This window comes from Poecilia mexicana, unplaced genomic scaffold (genome assembly GCF_051168715.1).
Source record: "Poecilia mexicana isolate PSO_F unplaced genomic scaffold, ASM5116871v1 scaffold_22, whole genome shotgun sequence".
Classification (NCBI taxonomy): domain Eukaryota; kingdom Metazoa; phylum Chordata; class Actinopteri; order Cyprinodontiformes; family Poeciliidae; genus Poecilia; species Poecilia mexicana.
Window position 1 is genome coordinate 24,671,174 of NW_028263391.1, and position 20,138 is coordinate 24,691,311.

The 20,138-nt window shown below is 41.6% G+C and overlaps 3 protein-coding genes across 3 annotated transcripts; 2 read left to right on the forward strand and 1 right to left on the reverse strand.

Moving 5' to 3' along the window:
• The first annotated feature begins 74 nt into the window (after positions 1-74).
• Positions 75-8,892, forward strand: LOC106928437 (cleavage and polyadenylation specificity factor subunit 3). Its single transcript, XM_015004708.2, has 18 exons — positions 75-331; positions 462-525; positions 1,533-1,630; positions 1,742-1,870; positions 2,489-2,666; positions 2,750-2,839; positions 3,629-3,779; positions 4,239-4,414; positions 4,718-4,876; positions 5,776-5,922; positions 5,988-6,140; positions 6,215-6,323; positions 7,045-7,143; positions 7,226-7,320; positions 7,392-7,479; positions 7,874-7,940; positions 8,029-8,125; positions 8,201-8,892. Exons 1-18 carry the CDS (start codon positions 261-263, stop codon positions 8,300-8,302), a joined length of 2,073 nt encoding a protein of 690 aa, XP_014860194.2. The 5' UTR covers positions 75-260; the 3' UTR covers positions 8,303-8,892.
• Positions 8,893-8,912: 20 nt separating this feature from the next.
• LOC106928438 (uncharacterized) lies at positions 8,913-11,267 on the reverse strand. The gene has a single exon (XM_015004709.2). It carries the CDS (start codon positions 11,230-11,232, stop codon positions 10,204-10,206), a length of 1,029 nt encoding a protein of 342 aa, XP_014860195.2. The 5' UTR covers positions 11,233-11,267; the 3' UTR covers positions 8,913-10,203.
• Positions 11,268-12,282: 1,015 nt separating this feature from the next.
• LOC106928446 (transmembrane protein 151B) lies at positions 12,283-17,508 on the forward strand. The gene is made up of 2 exons (XM_015004721.2): positions 12,283-12,541; positions 14,920-17,508. The coding sequence occupies exons 1-2, from the start codon at positions 12,404-12,406 to the stop codon at positions 16,390-16,392; spliced, it is 1,611 nt and encodes a 536-aa protein (XP_014860207.2). The 5' UTR covers positions 12,283-12,403; the 3' UTR covers positions 16,393-17,508.
• Positions 17,509-20,138: the final 2,630 nt, after the last annotated feature.

Sequence of the window (20,138 nt, forward strand, 5' to 3'; positions counted from 1 at the left end):
ATTTAATTAAATCAGTAAACATTAAAATTACTAGAATTGATATTAATGCGATATTTATACACTAAGGAAATATTTCTAACAAGCCTAACTTAATTTTTACATGTAAACGTGATGCCGACATTTTACGGAACTGTTTTCAAGAAAGTGATGTTTCCAGTCGGACCCTGAGCCGCACTGTTCATTTATTATTACCCCAGTATACCGATTTTATTTGTATTATTGTGTAATTTAACGTATTTAAGCCTAATAATTGAAGTGTTATGGCGTCGAAGCGAAAAGCAGACATGGTGATCCCTGCTGAGGAAAGCGACCAGCTCCTCATTCGTCCTCTGTGAGTTAAAATTATTTAATTTGTTTATTTCTTACAACCTGGTTCAGCTTTTTATCATTTCCTAAATAGAATCGTTTGAAAATGTTAGATTATGATGTTACATATTATTTGTTTTTTCGTCACGTTGCAGTGGCGCTGGGCAGGAGGTTGGGAGATCTTGTATAATCCTGGAGTTCAAAGGGAGGAAAATTATGGTAAATATCAGAAGCTGCTGGTTTCCCTTTTATTTGTAATAACAAGCAGATGAAATGCTAAGGAAATTTTGACATATAAAGTTGACATATAAAGATTAATTTCAAATTGAGAAAATAATTTGTTTTAATTGTAATGGGATCTTTATGCTATTTTCAGAAGCATTTATAATCTGGAGCTTGATGAAAACACGTGTCTAGAAAATAATGTTAAATTAAAATCACGTTATTCCCCCGAGTCTTCCTAATATGAGATGCTATTTATGAAACATAACGTAAATTTTTCTGTTTTCACGATCAGTGCTGCCCTCTAGTGGTCAGAGATCCTCACTGTCCTGCATGTTTCAGTTCAAATTTAAAATATTTTATTAAAGAAGGATATTAAATCTTATAACCCAGATCATCCAAATATCTTCAGAGTCTTTGATGGTGGCAGAAACTCATTTAAGACGGTTTTATATAATCATAACTTCAAAGAGCTGTTTTGGTTGTCTTGTAAAAGTATTCACACGTCCTTCAAAGGGGCAGAATCATGTAAAATTCACTTTTTTGATCTTTTCATCATGTAATTACATGATGTAAAGCTTTATATAAATGTAATACATTATATATAATGTTATCCCTTCATTAAAAACATAAAACTTTGAGAAATCATTTAATCTCCATGGCAACCATTCAGCAGAACAAAACACCTGGTTGGACATAGCTCCGCCTTCAAGGCGCAGCTCCTCCCCCCTCAGCTCCTTCAGACTAGCCAGCAGCTATTAGCTCATTACACGAGCCACTTCTCAGAGCAACGCTGTTAAAAATGTTGCTAAAGGGTTAATAGAGGAGCCATGTTGTGACGACTTCCTGAAGGCAGAGTTTCAGAAAGAACAGGAGCTTCTTAAAGAGACAAAGCCCCAATTTCAAGGCATTAATCTGAAGATGCAAAGATAATCTTCCTCCAAACCGGACTGAGCACATCGTGGTGTTTAGATTATAAATAGAGGATTGTTTGTGTTTATCAGCTGGACTGCGGCATCCATCCGGGTTTGGAGGGAATGGATGCTCTTCCCTATATCGACCTGATCGACCCCGCGGAGATCGACCTCCTCCTCATCAGCCAGTGAGCCTTCCCTTCGCTTTTTTACTTTATCCACTATTTAACAGTAATAAATTCTTGACATTTCCCTCCACATGTTATAATCTGAAGTTGACACTCATGTCCTGTCATCAGTTTTCACTTGGATCACTGCGGCGCTCTGCCCTGGTTCCTCCAGAAAACCAGCTTTAAGGGGCGGACATTCATGACGCACGCCACCAAGGCCATCTACCGCTGGCTGCTGTCAGACTACGTCAAAGTCAGGTGGGAACGGCCATGCTATGCTAACATGTTACATTTTGCAAAGGCATTCACCACGTTTACACGTCTGCAGACTTAAATTTTACCCAGACTGTCTGTGAATATTTATTTTTCAAGTCTTGCCCCTGATTATCAGTTATATTCAGGTCCTCACTGGATTTTATGTATTGGATTAACATAAACCAGTGGATAAAAGATGCAAGGTTTTTATTTCTATAGAGAAAAATATGAAGAGTTCATCCCAGTCTCAGATTTTCTGCAGCTGCTAGCAGATTTTGTTCCTGGATTGTCCTGGATGTATTTCTGTTCATCTTCCCATCATCTCTGAAACTCCAGTGCTTTGGGTTGGATGTGTCCCAGTTGCTACAGCGAATTTTCCATTTAGCACTTAGCATTTTTGCTAGTTTTGAAAACATTTAGCACAGTTTGCTTCAAGATTAGTTTTCCTAGATAAATTCCAAAGCGCTAATTCACTTTACTGTTCTGTAAACTTTCTGTTGAATAAAGCTTAACATCTATGTTGAAGTTTTGTTGTTGAGTAGCTAGATGGTTATGTTCATGCTCTTATTTTGAAGTGGCTGAAGATTAAAAATCATGTTTTTTTTATTGTTTTATTTGCAGTAACATCTCTGCAGATGACATGCTGTACACTGAGACCGACCTGGAGGACAGCATGGATAAAATCGAGACCATCAACTTCCATGAGGTGAAGGAAGTGGCTGGGATCAAGTTCTGGTGCTACCATGCTGGTCATGTGCTGGGAGCGGCCATGTTCATGATCGAAATAGCTGGAGTTAAAGTAAATAATCTACAGTCTGTGTGGAAATGCTGCCATGAAAAATTTAATATTTAATTTACAAGTTGCATTTTGTCTCTTTGAAGCTGCTGTACACAGGCGACTTCTCCAGACAGGAAGACAGACACCTGATGGCAGCGGAGATCCCGAGCGTCAAACCTGACATCTTAATCATAGTATGACATCAATCCCTGTTACATCATAATAATACTCCAAGGTTGTAACAACTCACAGTCATTTGTACAGATTTGGTCTGTTTTTGCTTTTTTGTCACACATTTTTCAGATTTCAGATCAGAGTAAATACAAACAACAAGCTTCAGATTTCATTTATTAAAGGTGCAGTATTTTACAAATGTATGTTTTTTACATATTTATTAAAACAGTCACTACATTGTGACAGATAGCTTCAATGGCTAATATAGCAATGTGCAAAAATGCACCTCTAGGTCAAAAACAACCAATCAGAGCCAGGAGGCGGGTCTCGGTGTTTTCAATCATGCTTGTGTACACGATGCTAAATGTTCTAATGCCAGAAAACAGATTACCGTTCCAGAAAAAACGTTTGTCCACCGTCATCGGTGGCCATGCCAACTAGCCTGAGCATTCATGGCAGCCTACAGCATACACAGGGGTGATTGATAGCGCTAGAAAGAACAAAGGGGAGTGTTTGGAGTGGCCTAGTCAAAGTGTGGACTTCAATTTGATTTAGATGCAGTTACAGGACCAATTTTGCAAAGCAGAGAGGGTCAAAGTTAACCTGGAAACCCTTTAAAATCTGTAATCCACGTTAACAATAAGTTCTTAGTTTTACTTTTCCACAGAGCGCCAGGTTAGTTTGGATATTTTTTTATTTTTATTTTTTTGGATTTACTCTGGTTTTCTTTGATATTGAAACTGTTTGATGATCTGAAACATTGAAGCGTCTTAAAAGCAGAAGCAGAGCGGTTTTGTCTCTGACTGCAGGAGTCGACCTACGGGACTCACATCCATGAGAAGAGGGAGGAGCGCGAGGCTCGCTTCTGCAACACGGTGCACGACATCGTCAACCGGGAGGGCCGCTGCTTGATTCCTGTGTTCGCCCTGGGACGGGCCCAGGAGCTGCTGCTCATCCTGGGTTAGGAATCCCCCCTGGCTGTTGTCTCGGCCCTCTTTGCTTCACTCTGCAGAGCCAATCAGTTACACTGTAAAACATTTGAAGAAAATGAAGGTTCACCAACTAGAAAATTGTTTTAGTTTTAAATCAGAAATTGAAGTTCATTAAGTTGATTTAGCAACATTAATGTTGTCTAAACTTTGTTTTTTAAGGTCTGATAGTTTATTAATCTTGCATCGTGAGTTGTTTAAAATTAGTACTGTACTTTAAACCAAATACACACGTCTATATTATTTTTGCTCACATTATCAGGTTAAACCAACTACTTATCATAAGACAGAATAGCTCAAATTCTAGATTGAACTTGCATGAACAAAATATCTGATGTAATAACTGAATTCTGCTCTGAAACATTAATCTGAGTAAACATTGTCCTGAACTATTGATTATGTTTGCATGTGTGTTTGCTTTGTTTCCCAGATGAATACTGGCAGAATCACCCAGAACTCCACGACATTCCCATCTATTACGCCTCGTCTCTGGCCAAGAAGTGCATGGCTGTCTACCAGACCTACGTCAATGCAATGAACGACAAAATCCGCAAAGCAATCAACATCAACAACCCCTTTGTGTTCAAACACATCAGCAATTTGAAGGCAGGCGATCCTTCAACAGTCTTAAAATGTCTGCATGTATTCAATGTATTGAGACAGTTGAGGCTACCACTAGTTAGCCGCTAACATATCCTTGATAGCTTTTTTGTGCCTGTCATGGGTGCTGCTTTATCGCCAGTTGGTTTGATGAAGTTGGTACGTTTCTGTCATGATACAAAAACCATAAATTCCAACCATAATGTTTTTAAAAAGTCTTACATTGAGTTGGTGGAACCTGCAGACACTCTGCAGAGAAAGCTTTGCTACTTCAGTGCTGGTTATGACCCAGTTTCTGTCCTGTCCCAGAGCATGGACCACTTTGACGACATCGGCCCCAGCGTGGTGATGGCGTCGCCGGGTATGATGCAGAGCGGCCTCTCCAGGGAGCTGTTCGAGAGCTGGTGCACCGATAAGAGGAACGGCGTCATCATCGCTGGGTACTGTGTGGAGGGAACGCTAGCTAAGGTAGGAAGCTAGCTTCATTTATCACCTCTTAGAAAACAGTTGCAGAATTTTATTTAGGACCATGAGAGAGGGAAGGGAGTGAAATGTAAATGCACGCCGCACTTTTCAGATTATCATTAATTATTTTTTCTTCCTCTTATTATGCTCTACTTTGTGATCGTTTGTCTCAAAAATCAGAATAAAATAAAATAAAGTTTATGTTTATGTTTTTTTATTCATAGTTCCTACAGAGGCTGCACAGTGGCGCAGTTGGTACAGATACCTACCAAGATGGCTGCCAGCTACAAAGTTCCCAGAAGTGTGACGTCACATGAGAACTACAAATAGATAGTTCCTGGAGCTTTGTGCCTGACAGCCATCTTGGTAGGCAGTTGCTATGTAGTTGCTATAAACAAGCCACAAGCTGAGAAGAAGAAGCTCTCACCTCGTTCCTGTCTAACCTAAAAACAGTACAAGTACATTCCAACTATGACTGGATTAAGATTTTCTGTGTAATACTAAGATAAATAGCAGTGATATTTACTGTAGTACTTACTGCCAAACTAGCAAAGTTAGCTTAGCTAATGTAGCTTTTAGCTGTACACAGTCTTTGTGTTCACTAAGTGGTGAACTATGTCATAGCAGGAGATCCACATCGTCTGACATGTTTCCATTCAAATGGGTTGACCCCAACAGCAGCCATTTTGTTCATATATGATGCTCTCACACATTAGTCAAGAATGTCCACATATTTTCTTTTTACTGATCTCGATGCCATGGGTTCGCTATGCTTGGTGCTACGCCAAGATGGCGGCTTATCACCTCCAGTGGGATATATGTGTAGAATCTATTCTATAATTCTGTGGCATAAAATCAGTTTATTAACATTTAACAGACCTGTTTGCGTGTTTCCTCTGTAGCACATCATGTCTGAGCCGGAGGAGATCACCACCATGTCCAGTCAGAAGCTGCCGCTCAAGATGTCGGTGGACTACATCTCCTTCTCCGCCCACACCGACTACCAGCAGACCAGCGAGTTCATCCGGGCCCTCAAGCCGCCTCATGTGGTGGGTTGGCAGGTAGAAACTGGCTTCACTCGTCCTTCTCTGACTCCGTGTGTGTTTGCTCTCAGATCCTGGTTCACGGGGAGCAGAACGAGATGGCCCGCCTGAAGGCAGCGCTGATCCGGGAGTACGAGGATAACGACCAGGTCCACATCGAGGTGCACAACCCTCGCAACACGGAGGCCGTCACTCTCAACTTCAGGGGAGAGAAGCTGGCCAAGGTTCTGGGTTTGCTTTGAGCCGCTGCTTACTGACGTTTTTGCTGAGCCTGTCAAACTGAAAGTTGTCCTCACAGGTGATGGGTTCCCTGGCTGATAAGAAATGTGCTCAGGGTCAGAGGGTGTCTGGCATACTCGTCAAGAAGAACTTCAATTACCACATCCTGAACCCGTCCGACCTCTCGAGTAAGTTACTCACACTTATATGTTGTTGTATCCAGTCAAAGTCCTTCTGCACCATTTTTAAATCAGGTTTTCCTTCCACTCAACTTTCCAGTAATATGCCTGCATACAGCACTCTGAGAAAAGTCCTTGTGCTTTTTATCATAATTACATCCAGGATAAGAACTTTTTTTTAAAAATCCAATAATAATGTTATGATACAAAAAGATTAAAGACATAATATCGTAAAATTATGAGAAAAAAATTTTTAATGAGAGAAAACTTTAAAAGTTATCAAGAGTTATCAACTAGGCAAGTCTGTGACTGTTTCTTTACTTTATTCTCATATTTTTACAACTTTATTTTTGAAGTATGATTACTTTATTTTTGTAATATAACTTTTTTTTATCACAATTCAAATTGCGATAAAAGCCTGACCCTAATACTTTGTTACAGAGTTCTGGAGGAACAATATTCCTTTTGAAAAAATGACCCTAAACCTAAATTATTCAGAGGTTTGACATAAACCAAGTAGGGCATTCCAGGAAACCGTTCCTGATCCCAGCTGTGAAGCACGGTGGTGGCGGAGTCATGGCTGACCTGGTCAACTCCTTAAATGTGTTAAAAATAAATGACAGCTGAAGCAGAACTGAACCCGTCCAGCCTAAAGACTGGCAGGAAGTCCATGGAGGACATGGTGAGATTTCAGAAATGGAGAGTTGTTTCCATGGCAACGTGTCCACAGCGTACACAGAGCTGGCCATGAGCACGGTGAAGCAGAACCAGGCCATCCCGTTCACCGGGCCGTACTCGCTGCTCGTCTGCCACCTGAGGAACCTGACAGGTCAGCCTCCAGCGTTCGGCCGGCGCTCCGCTGAGTCTGAGCGAGATGCTTTAGCTTCACCCGTCTTCGCCGTCTGTCTCAGGGGACGTGGAGGAGCTGGACGGCACCGAGAAGAAAACACTGAAGATCTTTAAAAGCATCACTCTGGTCCACGAGGTCGGCATGGTGGTGCTGGAGGTGAGAGCGTCAGATCAGATCAGATAAGCTAAGCTCTTTAGTAGTGGCTGGTATCTTATTTTCTCTTTCAGTGGGTAGCCAATCCGCTGAACGACATGTTTGCTGATGCCGTCACCACTGTGGTGCTGGAGGTGCAGTCCAACCCAAAGGCTCAGAAAGGTGAGTCACTGTTCTGGTGGTGGCTCCTACTTATCTGTGTTAATGACTGAAAACAGATTAGATTTTACTTTAAAAATATAATAAAAAATTTGTGATTTAAAAGAAATTATTACAATCAATTATTTTATTCCTTTTTCATCTTCCCTCCCTGCCAGCAGAGGGCATGAGCCTCTTCAGACCTGAACGCGCTATGCTACACAATATTTAGTGGTAGCTAACTAAAGATCTGTCTTGTTGCTGTATTTAGTGGAAGCTTCAGCTAAAATGTATGTCAACACAGTACAAAACAGGCATAAACACATAAAGAATTGTTGTTGCATTGCTGGTTATGAATGGTGGAAGCATTAAATAGCTGATGCTCTGACATCATGGATCCGTTTGGTTTCATGACCAGTCATGGAGACGCAGACCACCACCATGGACATGGATGTCTTCCAGACCCGGTTAGAGGTCATGCTGCAGTGAGTGACACATTAACTTTTAAATGGAAGACATTTTCAGGAAAAGCTGTTTGTCTTGAAGTGTGCATTGTCCCGTCTCTGACTTTAGGGACATGTTTGGAGAGGACTGTGTGGACTTCAGCGATGGGAAAGTCATTTCTGTGACGGTGGACGGACAGACGGTCCACATCAGCTTGGAGACGCGGGTGAGACGGCTGGTCGTTGGAAACAGAATGGTGCTTTTGCTGCAGGTTTAGCTAGAGTCTGCTCTGCCTCTGCAGTCGGTTTACTGCGAGGACGACGTCTCGGAGGACGACTCCCTCAGAGAGATGGTGGAGCTGGCCGTGCAGCGGCTCTACGACGCCCTGAACCCGGCCCTCTGAGGACGGGCCTCCAACCAGAAACTGGATCTTTTAACAGAACTACTGTAGAACAGAAGAATAAGCTTGATTTTACATGTTTTAGCTGATGTACCAGCACTTTACGTTAACTGTATTTGTGTAGATTTACTGTAGTTTTCATGTCATCCCTACAAATATGCTCTGACTTAGCCTGTTTGACTGTGAACTTATAACTGCACCAGCGGTTGGTGTTTGTTGCATGTTGAAACATTTTTATTTAAAACATGATTAAAAAGTCAAAAATGAACAGCAATAATTTGGGTTACTTAGCCTGCAATAAGATTAAAAAAGTAGGAATTAATTTTTAAGACATTTTCACTATTTCAGTAAACATCAGAGTTTTAAACTATTTAGGTTGGAACCTAAATATTTAGTCAACAAGCTAAAAAATTAGCTTCAGACTAAAGATACGAAATAATGCAAGATGGACAAAAATACATTTGTGTTCTTGTACTTAGAAATTTAAGGATTTGTAACTGTTTTGCAAATACAACTGTTTTGTCTTTGCAAAACTCTTATAGGCACAAATACTTTTGCACCGTCATAAACAGACGTCGCCCGGCTGCTTTATGGAGAGGCACAGTCAAAGAGCTGTTTGTGGGTAATTTTTTAATCTCTGGAACAATATAACGTTCAACATTCACAGTAAAAATAAAAGGCACTTCCCTTAGAATGACAACCTGATCTTAGATCAGTGGAGCTGTTTAAAAGTGCTTACAATGCTTTATCCATTTTATAAATACTTAATAAAATGTACAAGCCTGAAGGATACATGACTTTATAAAAGTCAAAAACAGTTGAAATAAAATATCCAGTGGCTGTGAAATTTCTTGAGCAGAAAGAGAAATCAGGAATCCCAACCACCAAACTTCCCAGAGTTAGATTTAAATATCCATTAGGTGAAAAACTTGATGTTCCTGAATCCAACATTTTTTCCACCAATGTGCAAAATAATAACGGATCATCTTACAATGATAAACATTTTATGCACTAAAGAAATGTGGAGATAAATTAATATGTTCTTACATTACCATCGTCTTAAAATCAACTAATATCTTTGTTGTTTTGTGTTTGTGAAAGACAAACTTGGGTACAAAATAGTTCTGAATCCTTTCTCCACATTTCTTTCTGTACCCACTTTTACTCTGACGAGTTTTAATCGTTTATCAAGTTTAATGCAAGGAAACCCGGTTATGTACCTAAAATTGTTTTGGTTTGATCAGGCTTCACATTCTGTCACATTTTAAATAGTACAAATAGACCAAATTAAACAGAAATAGGAGGAAATAAATCAAATATACATGAGATGACTGCATTTTATGGTGATATATATAAATTGTATATCAGACATTCAAAACTAGCCTGTGAAAAAATGTGTAAATTATGAAATATTATGAACTCTAATCAAACCAAAATGATCAAAGCATGGGTTGTATAAGACTAAGTGTTGAATCATCCAGCTCTGGGTGTGTCGATCTCTGACTGTCATTTTGTTTGGACTTTGTAACGTTCATGTTTTACACATTTGTTGAAACTGTCTGTCATACAGAATGGAATGAAGCAGATAATCTGTGGTTGTTTCTAGAAAGCAGAGGAACTTGGTTGTTTTTTCCCAAACAAAGGAAGAAGGAGGGTCTTAGCGCTGCCAATCATGCTCCATGTGGTGCTGCTCATTCCCTCCCCCCTTTCTCTCTACTGTGGTGCCAGTTTTTCCTGATAGAGCCTTATCTTTTCACAGATTATCTGTCTCATATTACACTGTCACAACATAGTGAGAGTTTTAACAAATATGGTTAAATAATTATTTAAAAGTTACATATAGCAGCTTTAAAGCACAAAACAAGCAGCGGCCTATAAGAGCTTATCCATCCACCAAACTTTCCTCACTTCCTTATGCTAATTATAATCCCCACGGCCAACAGCACCATCAGCCCAACTCCGAACTCCATCATGTTGGCAAATTCCGTGTCTCCGGAGTTGTTCTCCCTCTTCAGCCTCTCCTCCCTCCGGAGCCGGACGTCTCTCTGCCTCTTCAGCTGCTCTCCGTAGTGGGCCTTGTAGAACTCATCGAAGTCGTACAGCCTGTCTCTCAACTCTGCGCCCGACACTGACCGCCTGCTCCCGGGCTGCTGCTCGGCTGAGCGCCCCGTGAAGACCCCGGTGGAGGGTTTGCCTCTGCCGCTGAGGTCCGACGGGCTCAGGAGCCCCAGATCGTACTTCTTCCGGAGGACCTTGTCGCCTAGTACCGTGTAGGCCTCGCTGATCTCCGAGAAGCGGTCGGTGGCCTCCGCGCTGCCCGGGTTCCGGTCCGGATGGAAGGCGAAGGACTGCTTGTAGTAGGCGGTTTTGATCTGGGCTTTGGTGGCGGTGGTTGGGACTTCTAGGACATCGTAGTAGCCGGTTTTTGTTTTGTACAGCGGCTCAGATCTAGACCCATTTCCGCTGTAGCTCCTGATGAAAACAAACGGAGGAGATCCAGGATCCAGATGCAGAGTCCGGCTTGGAGGAAAGAGGAACAAAGTCCTCCACAACTTCTCACATCTCCGATACAGAGGAACATTCCGCTTAGTGAATTCCATCAGAGTCTCATTTGAACATAAATCATTCTTATGTTCCAGAAAACAGCGTTTTTTAGGCGTGTCTCGCTTCTCCAGACCGGTTTCTCCACCCGGCAGCGGGCTCACCTTAGTACAACTGTCCCGACAGCCAGCAGCAGCTGCCCGCTCCGCTCCTCTTCCAGCTCGGTTCCGCTCACACTTTTCATTGTCATCAAACGGAAACCCAGCCGACAGAGAACCAGGGTGTACCGCCTTTGTTCCGAGTCGGATTCGGTTCTGCAGAAGTTGGGATTTAGACATTTTAAGTCCAAATTCAAACGCTCCCCTTCCCACACAGTACCTGACCTCCGCCATGTTTTCTGGAGGAGACCGGCTGAAGGAAGGGATGAATTTAAACCACAGCGCCCCCAGCGGTCAGGTGGAGAAACGTCAAAACATTAATTACATTATGACAGGTAAATTAAATGACTATTTTTTTATTATATGAATTTTAATTATATTGAAAGTAGTCAAAATTAATTTAATTCTAGATTAAGTATTGCTACCACTTTCTTGCTTACTTTTGTTTTTATTCGATAGCATTATTAGAGTTAGGAAAAGAGTCTTTGGGTAATTTGGGACAGTGGTTATAAGCAATTTCACACATTTTAAAAATTTAAAACAATTTTTCTAGCTATATAAGGTGTACCATCAACCTCACAGCTGAAAGTATTGGACAATCTTTACAATCCAAACATTTAGAGCCACAAATGTTACATGAAAAATAAAAAACTTAAAATTTTTACTAGTAAAAGTGATGTTATTCTTTTAAAGAACAGTCATGTCATTTACGTTATTCTTTTTGATTATTTTAAAATAACGATAAACATACATTTGCAAAAAGATGATGGATATTTTTTTAATTACTACTACAACCTGAGCTTGTTTTTATATAATTATTCCTGGTTATTATGTTTATCAGTAAAAGTTATTAAAGCCATTGTTGAAGTTCAGTGTCATCAATAAAAGACAGAGCCCTACTTTTATAAAATTTCAAACACACTGAATTTCTTCACATAAAGTGAGCTAACATTTTAATAAACTGTGAAGGTGTTCACACTTTTTAAAATCGTAATACGATGGATGAAGATGACCAGTAAGAAAAGTGAGCTTTTATTGTGAAGTAGCAGCAGTATTACATTTTCTCAACCGGAAGATTGTTTTGCTTTTTTCCCCCCTCAGAGCAGTGCTTCATATTTCTAACACCAGTTCTGGGTTTTACTGTGCTAATTTATGCGTCTTTTTATCGGACCGCGCCCTGCATCACCATGGTGAACCTCTGCTGTCTGTGCTGCGGTCAACTCCCGGCTGAACCCCGCCCCCCTCCGCCCCGCCAGCCAGGAGTACCGCGGGACTCCCGCACCGCACCGCAGCATCATCATCATCAGCAGCAGCAGCAGCAGTCTGCTGGACCAGAATCTGATGCGGGACGCACCGGGACCCGGAAGGAGGATGCAAACGGAGGGAAGAAGGTAAAACAGGATGCATGAGAGGACATGCAAAGCGCTGCAGCATGCTCTCCTCTGACCAGGACTCCGCGGAAGAAGCGCCCAGTGTTCCCAGTGCTGCTGAGGAAGGAGAGCAGGAGGAAGGCTCACCTGCAGACAGCGATCTTCCTGAAGTGGTAGGCAGATGATTCCTGCTCTCCTGAAAAGTCTAGAATAACTATTTGGATGTCCAGATTTCCTCCTCATCTAAAAGTTCTTCTTCTTTCCTCTCTGTGTTTTAAACATAGTTAAAAATTAACAATAAAGTTAAAATTTTGTAAAGTTAATTCAAAACCATCCATCCTTTATCCGTTATCCAGAATTAAAGCAATATTATAAGTGCACTATATTACTTTAACTGGACAGAATATTGACTTTAATCTGATTTACAATCTGTGGAAGGAGCTGAAGATTAGGGTGATGGTAAAGAGACCCGGAAGCTCATTTCTAAAGATAAATACCAGAGGAAATATATATATTTAAAAAAAAATAAGTTGCTTAGCAATTAGAAGAAATTATCAAATGATTTCAAAAGATTTTTCAACTAAATATGGAGAAGGAAGTATATAAATACTTAGAAAGCTTTATTGTCTTTTTTAGTGACATTTCCTGCCAGAATTTGTTGAATAAAAATTATTAAATGCACTTTTAAAGACATTAATTGACTTTTGAAAATACAAAATAATGCAATTTGTGTAAAAAGTGTAGGAATTTTAAGGTTTTAAAATTATAGCTACAGACTGTTAGTGTGGTAACCAAACAATCAAACTATTAGGATTATTGTTAGCACTTTTGCTAAGTAAACTTGTAAATTCAATTTATCTTAAATTTGAAATAATTTAATGTATCTCTGCTGAAATCTCTAAATTAAATTTATTTGTATTCTTTTTCTCAGTAAACAAAAATAAACTTTCCTGGTCTTGAGGCCTTAAGCAGCAGGCTTAGTGCACTTATGACTTAGGCCAGCTCTGCACTCCATCACATATCGATGATTTACATTTTCGACACTTCTGAGTAATGACATCACTTTCTTGTGTATTTTAGGAGTTTTATTTTGAAGGTTTGTTTTAATGTTTCACATTCTAGGAAAAATAAACATTTTCACTCTAACATATTTGATCTTCTTCAACTTTTACACCAAAAACATTTAAAAAAAGCCCATCCCCCTGTGTGAAGGAAACAAGTTCTGGATGAAATTCAGTGGTTCCTGCAATGACTGACGCGGGAGCTGCAGCGGGTGACATCCCAGCGCAGCAGTGGATGGCTGCTTGTCACCATAAATCCTCTCACTCTGTGTCTCACCAGAGGCAGTCATGTGGACGAACGTCTCCACTGGAGGCACGCAGAGTAAACTCTGCTAACTTTAGTTTGGCTGCTGCATCTTCAGCTTCACTGTTACTGATTAAACAGCCTGCTGCCAAAGTCTCTGCTGAATGGGAAAGTCTCTTTGCTCAACATTATTGCAAATGTGGCGCTTTGTGTTTCTGCTGGTTGAATTAAAAAGCAGATAAAGCAGAAAGATGTGAAACGGAGAGAGCATCCAGTTTAAACACACCAACAGCGCTCAACCTTCATCATGTATGTTGTATGTAGAGCTGCAAACAATAATTACTACAGTAATAAATTATTGACAATTAATTGATTAAAAAATTGCCATTCTCCATGTTTTTCATTTAACTACTTAAATCGTTTTTATACAATATTAGAAATACATCAAGAGATGCAATTAAGTAAATAATTCAGTTACTTTTTCAAAAATGAGGTTCATATTCCAACAGTATGACCACAATGTTCTGTTTATCCAGACAATATTTAATACCACTGATGACATGTTTTCCTTTAAATTCAGTATATTATGAGAGATTTACCTCTTGATGTGATGGAAAAGTGGTCGGCCATTTTGATAGAAGAGAAAATGCAGGTTCTTAAGAAAATGGCCACTTATTAATTAATCGATAAGATCAATCAACATTATATTAACTCATTAATCGATAACTTGCATCCATATAATGAACTAAATGAAATTAACACATTAAAATAGTTTGAATGGTCTAGTCAAAGTTCAGACCTAAAATGCAATGAAAAATGTGTCTCCTCTGGCTAAGTTTGGGTTTATTTTCACAACAAAGAGCCACTGACTTTACAAAGCATCACTTGGTTGAGTTTCCATCTGTGAGCTGCTTCTTGCAGCATTTATTTGACCAGATTTAACATCTATCTGCTTAAACCTTTTCAGATTCGTCCCTATTGGTTCTTGAGGCCTCAGTGCAGTAAAACTGTAAACAATCTTTGGGTTTTGTGTGTGAGAACACCTCAGTAATGTTCTCCTCTGATTAAATTCTGTTGAACTTTCTTCGGTCTGATTTATGTTGAGCTGCGCTGTGATTTACTGCTAGCTGGAGTCGTTTGCATTTCTGCTGCATGCCACGGATTCCCTGGCATGTTTACAGGCTTCATCGCTTTAAGTGCTTTTTCCTAATCATGGCTCCCGTTTGTCTTTTTCTTGCCTCTGCAGCAGCGTCCGGTCCAACAGTCCCTGGGTGCCTGCGTCTGCCGGGAGTCCCACTGGCGCTGCCTGCTGCTCTCCGTCCTCATGATCAGCTGCCTGGCCGCGCTGGCTTGGTGTCAGCTGACAAGGGTCACCAAGATCAGCTTCACCTCCAACTTCCCCTCCACCCTGCGGGGCGGCGGACACTCCATGATCTACCACGACAGCCCGTGCTCGGACGGGTACGTCTACATCCCGCTGGCCTTCCTGTTGCTGCTCTACGGGTTGTATATGGTGGAGTGCTGGCACTGCATGGCCCGGAACCAGCTGCAGTCCAAAGCGGATGTAGACAGCGTGTACGAGCGCGTGCTACGCATGCGGCAGGCACAGCCGTCCATATGGTGGAAGGCCATCAGCTACCACTTCGTCAGACGGACGCGGCAGGTGACAAGGTACCGCAATGGGGATGCCTACACCACCACGCAGGTGTACCACGAGCGGGTCAACACCCACGTGGCGGAAGGGGAGTTCGACTACACCCACTGTGGGATGAAAGACGTGTCGCGGGAACTTACGGGCCTGGAGGGTCACCCCACAACCCGCCTGCGCTTCACCAAGTGCTTCAGCTTCACGGAGGCCGGCCCAGAGAACGACTACCTCAACCAGAGGTCCCGGTTCTTCTCCGAAACAGAAGGTCTGGACGACTACATGGAAGCTCGGGAGGGGATGCAGCTGAGGAACGTGGACTTCCGGGACAACATGATTGCCTGCGTTGACCCTGATCGGATGCCGTGGTACACGTCTCGGGTGGCCTTCTGGTTGGCGGCGCTGCTCATGCTCTCCTGGCCCCTAAGAGTCTTCATCGAGTACCGAACGGCGTACGTCCATTACAGGGTGGAGAAGCTGTTTGGGTTGGAGTACATCTGCAGCAGTCCGTCCCCGCTAAACGAAGTTAGCTGCGGTATTCCCAGAGTGGACACCCTGGACAGCACGGAGATGGAGTGGCATATTCGCTGCAACCGCCAGCTCATCCCCAGCTACTCGGAGGCCATGCTCATCAGCGCCAACACCGCGACCTCCGCCTCCTCCACCCGCTTCCTGTTGGACCCCGGAGCGCCCCTGAACAGGGACGATGGTTCAGGGGGCAGGAGGAGGACGGTGGCCAGCTCCAGCTGCTCCTCTGGGTTCTCCTGCCACGGGGCGCTGCTGCTGTCCCGCCTCTCCTCCGACACGTCCCACGTGTCGCTGTGCCGCATGTACGGCTCCCGTCGCACAGTGGCTCCGTGGAGGAGCCGCAGCAGCAGCTTGTCGGACCCCTGCTGCCTGGACGAGCAGTGCTGCAGGTCCGACTCCAGCCAGCTGGCGCTCAGCGACAGTCCGCCGACCTACAGGGACGCCCGATTCTTCCCAGCTCTCATCGTCCACTGGTCTGAGTCCGGGGAGGACAGAAGGCGGTATTACATCAGGAGAGGGTCATCATGTGTGGAGACAGCGTTGTAGAGAAACTGGACTCAAAAGTAAAAGTGTAACTAACTTCTTTGTGAAAGCTTAGCCCCGCCCCCAAACAAAAAATAATAATTCACTGAAGTGGGCGGAGCCAAAAAAGAAAAAAATTATGGTGCGTGTCCAAATGAAGGGAGGACCTGAGGGGGTGTGGCCAAGACGAGGGAAAGAACCGTTGCCCACTTACTGACTTTGCCACTGTACCTTGTGTTTTAGAGACTTTTATGGTGACAACAAACTAGCTAAGTTTATACTAAACATTTGTCATCATTCAAAGAAAAAAAGAAATCATCGCCATCTACAGTCAGAGCAGAGAGGAGACCAATTTCAGTCTGAATCCACATTAGAAAGGAATCAAATATGCGTTTATTGAGAAACGGCACCGATCAGTCCCAGCCCCTGACTCGCCACCAGGGGGCGCGTGTCTGACTGTGATAATTTTATGGGTTTGTGTGACAATTGTTAGAACAATTTTCCTGTTGTAACCAATAGGAAAATTAGACTGCAGTAGCTGCTGTTGAACCCACGAGGGCAGCACTGAGACGGTTTGAGGAAAAATGTTGCAGAATTAAATACATTTTCACCAAAATGTCAGAAAAACTGCATAGAAACATACAGATATCACCCTTAGGGAGCAGTTTATACAGTTTATCAGCAACAAATAGCTGACTTGGGGTTAGTTACTCTTTAAAATGCAGGGTGTTGGACATGCATCACATTTACTGAAAAAAACCTGAAAACTAAAGCAAGAATTTCTCTGCAGACTAAATGCAACTAATTTTCTCTTGATGAACAGAGAAATAGTCAGAGTTGAAGTGAAGATGGATCAAATTAGAACAATCCTGGAGGAAATCTTGTTGGAGGGTGTGAATACTTCTGACAGCCACGGATCCCTGAAATGTTACATCAACAGAGGATCAGCGCTGAACTGCATCCAACTGGGTTTGTTCTCCATGGAAATGTCTGCAGGCGCAAGAACCTCTCTTGTCCCACTGATGTGTCTTTCTGCATGATCCTCCTTTATCAGCATGACTCAGTTCAGGTCAACACTTTGTAACTTTCTCTGTTCTGCAGACAAAGTTAAGGAAATATTAAAAACACTCCTGCAACTTTTATGCACGTTGTTTTGACTTGTAAGGTTTCAGAGTGATTCATTTCATTTCTTATTAATTTTCTTCCTGTTTGCAGACCAACTCGCACTGATTCACTTATTTTTGGACTAACAGAGGTAAAAAAAAAATTGACCCAGAGCTGTTAGACACATGAATTGCAGTGTGGAGAGAAGCGTTTTAATGGTTTTGGATGGATTAAATTAATATTTAATGCAATTGTTTCTGCAGAGAAGTTTAATTAAAAAAAGTTGAATTACAAAAGGGGAGAATTTTTTTCAGAACGATGCTGATCCTAAACTTAAAGGACACAGAAAAAAGACAAACTTAAGATGGGGAAGCTAACGGTTTTATAACTGCTGACCTAAACGTCACTGAAGATTTGCTAACAGGATTCAGAAGACGAGTTCAGGCAAGACGGATAAAGAACAGAGGTGTAGTTAGTTTTTTTTTTAAAGTTTAACGGGAATAAAAACACAAACAAAAGTTATTTTTTTCAAAAAGTTACTCAAGTAAATGAGTAAATCTGACTACTGTCCACCTCTGCAGATGAAGTGTCAATGACAGCCACTCAAATTTGTTTTCTGATGAAACAGAAATATGAATCAGAGTTTCAAAGGAAATGTATTTTAATATTATTTAGCTTTCATGTTTTGTTGATTTAAAGGATCGAAACCCAGACAGGTGGCAGGTAAGAGCAGATTTCTAAAGCTAAGAACTTCCAGACAGAAACTCATACCATGTGAACAGGATGGAGCAGAGGAGGCAGCCAGCAGGTAACAACAAACAAGAAAAGACAAAGAAAAATTTTAAGTTAAAGCACATCAAAATTATTTCATTGGTTTGATTTCAAATGTCAGATATAATGTTGATTCTCACAGTCGGGAATATTCAGAGCATTTTTTGTTTGTTTTGATTCTGATAGAAAAGCAAAACGAAGTTTCTCAGAGAATTATTCTATATCAAAAAGGCCAACGAAAAGTATCTTAACTAGCTAAATATTTAGGTTGAAACAAAAGTATTGGATCACTAAATATTTAGCAACACCATTTAGTTAACAAATAAGTATTTAGAGAGCAAGCAAACTATAGCTTCAAGTTAAAAATATTAGCTAAGCTAGCTAAATATTTACTCAGCTCTATTTAGCTATTTCCAATTATTTAGCTAATATGCGATTTCACTGCTGCTCAGTGGGAATCGCAAGTCATTTTAGTTAAATATGGTAAATATTTTGTGCAGTACTAAAGATAAAAATATAAAGCTGACATTTATAAATTAATGAAGATAACTGAAAAAAATTAACCTCCATTTTTTTTCTTTCATAAATATTGTACTAAATAACCCAAATTATTGCCGTTAATTTTTGAACGTGTAAGTTCAACGGCGCCCCATAGTATGAATGCGTGTCATATGTGCTTCAATATCGAGAGAACTAGTCTCAAAATGACATTACAGCTTGCAATAATATAAATCTTAATCCTTTCTGATTGTAATATTTCAGGGGATTATTTGACCTTCTGTCGTGTTTTACCAGCAGAAGGGAAGTAACGCACCACAGCCACCAGGGGGAGGCAGAGACTCTGTTTTACTTGCACATTGAGCATGCAGGCCGTTTGATCCAGGCTGTTTGAATGCAGAGATTTTCAGTGTGAACTGCATGAACCATCCCTGCCTCCCCCTCCTGTGGTGAACGTTTAATTTCAGCTTCTGTGTTCAAGTTCACGAAACAGCACATCCTCCACTCCCTGGTGCCTCAGTATAATTCCTGGATTAAGGTTAACGAGCCTCCCCAACCTTATTGCTGTTATTATGGCTTGGCAGTGGGACATGACAGCAGAGCCTATTGGTGGTTGTGTGCCCTGCACGGCTGCCAGAAACGCTGCAGCCTTCCTGGGCTTTTGCACTGTAACTTTTTTTTCACAGGCGACTCATGGTTTGGGTGTGGATTGGAGGCATTCCTCTGTAAGTCGCAGAGATTTGTCTTGGTCATGAAATGGAGAGTAGCTAATGTGAGATGTGGTTTGGTGGAAAGCTCTGCGTTGGGTAAGTGTTGCTTCTGAACATACTGCGCTCATCAGCCTGCATGGGCCAGGTTCTGGGTCCATGCTGCTGCTTTAGAGGTTCTGGGCCTGGTTCTGGTTCCATGCTGGTCCTGCTTGTAGCATAGACTAACAGGGGCAACTAAAAGGGGCAATTATGATTTTCTTCATGTAAAATTTACTGTGGAAAAGTAATTTATTTGGATTTTATGTGATAGACCAAGGTTAAGTAGCAGATGGATGGATGGATGGATGGATGGATGGATGCTATCCCACAGCATTATGCTGCCACCACCAGTCTGAGTTTTGCACATAGACCAATCATAGTTATGAGTCCATTTCTTATCCATGGCTTAATCAAAGGCCAGTAATCACTGTTTTATATTCAGAGAGGAATTATTTGACATTATGGAAAAGCTGTTATTTATTCTAAAGAATGAAACCAAACTCTGTAGTAATAGCTCAGAGCAGCTTCCAGGGAACTGAAGGAGCCTGATGACAGTGTGCAGGTCCATGCAGGCTCTTGCTGAGGTTCTGCGTCGCTGTGAAGGTCTCAGGAATCCTCCAGGTGTGTGGAGCCGAGAGCAGGACTGCT

Excerpts from the sequence above, each read along its gene's own strand:
- LOC106928437 (XM_015004708.2), top strand. The coding sequence starts at position 261 with ATGGCGTCGAAGCGAAAAGCAGACATGGTGATCCCTGCTGAGGAAAGC. Across the intron at positions 526-1,532 it reads TCAAAGGGAGGAAAATTATG|CTGGACTGCGGCATCCATCC; the intron begins GTAAATATCAGA and ends TGTGTTTATCAG. Across the intron at positions 1,631-1,741 it reads GACCTCCTCCTCATCAGCCA|TTTTCACTTGGATCACTGCG; the intron begins GTGAGCCTTCCC and ends TCCTGTCATCAG.
- LOC106928438 (XM_015004709.2), bottom strand. The coding sequence starts at position 11,232 with ATGGCGGAGGTCAGGTACTGTGTGGGAAGGGGAGCGTTTGAATTTGGA.
- LOC106928446 (XM_015004721.2), top strand. The coding sequence starts at position 12,404 with ATGAGAGGACATGCAAAGCGCTGCAGCATGCTCTCCTCTGACCAGGAC. Across the intron at positions 12,542-14,919 it reads ACAGCGATCTTCCTGAAGTG|CAGCGTCCGGTCCAACAGTC; the intron begins GTAGGCAGATGA and ends TTGCCTCTGCAG.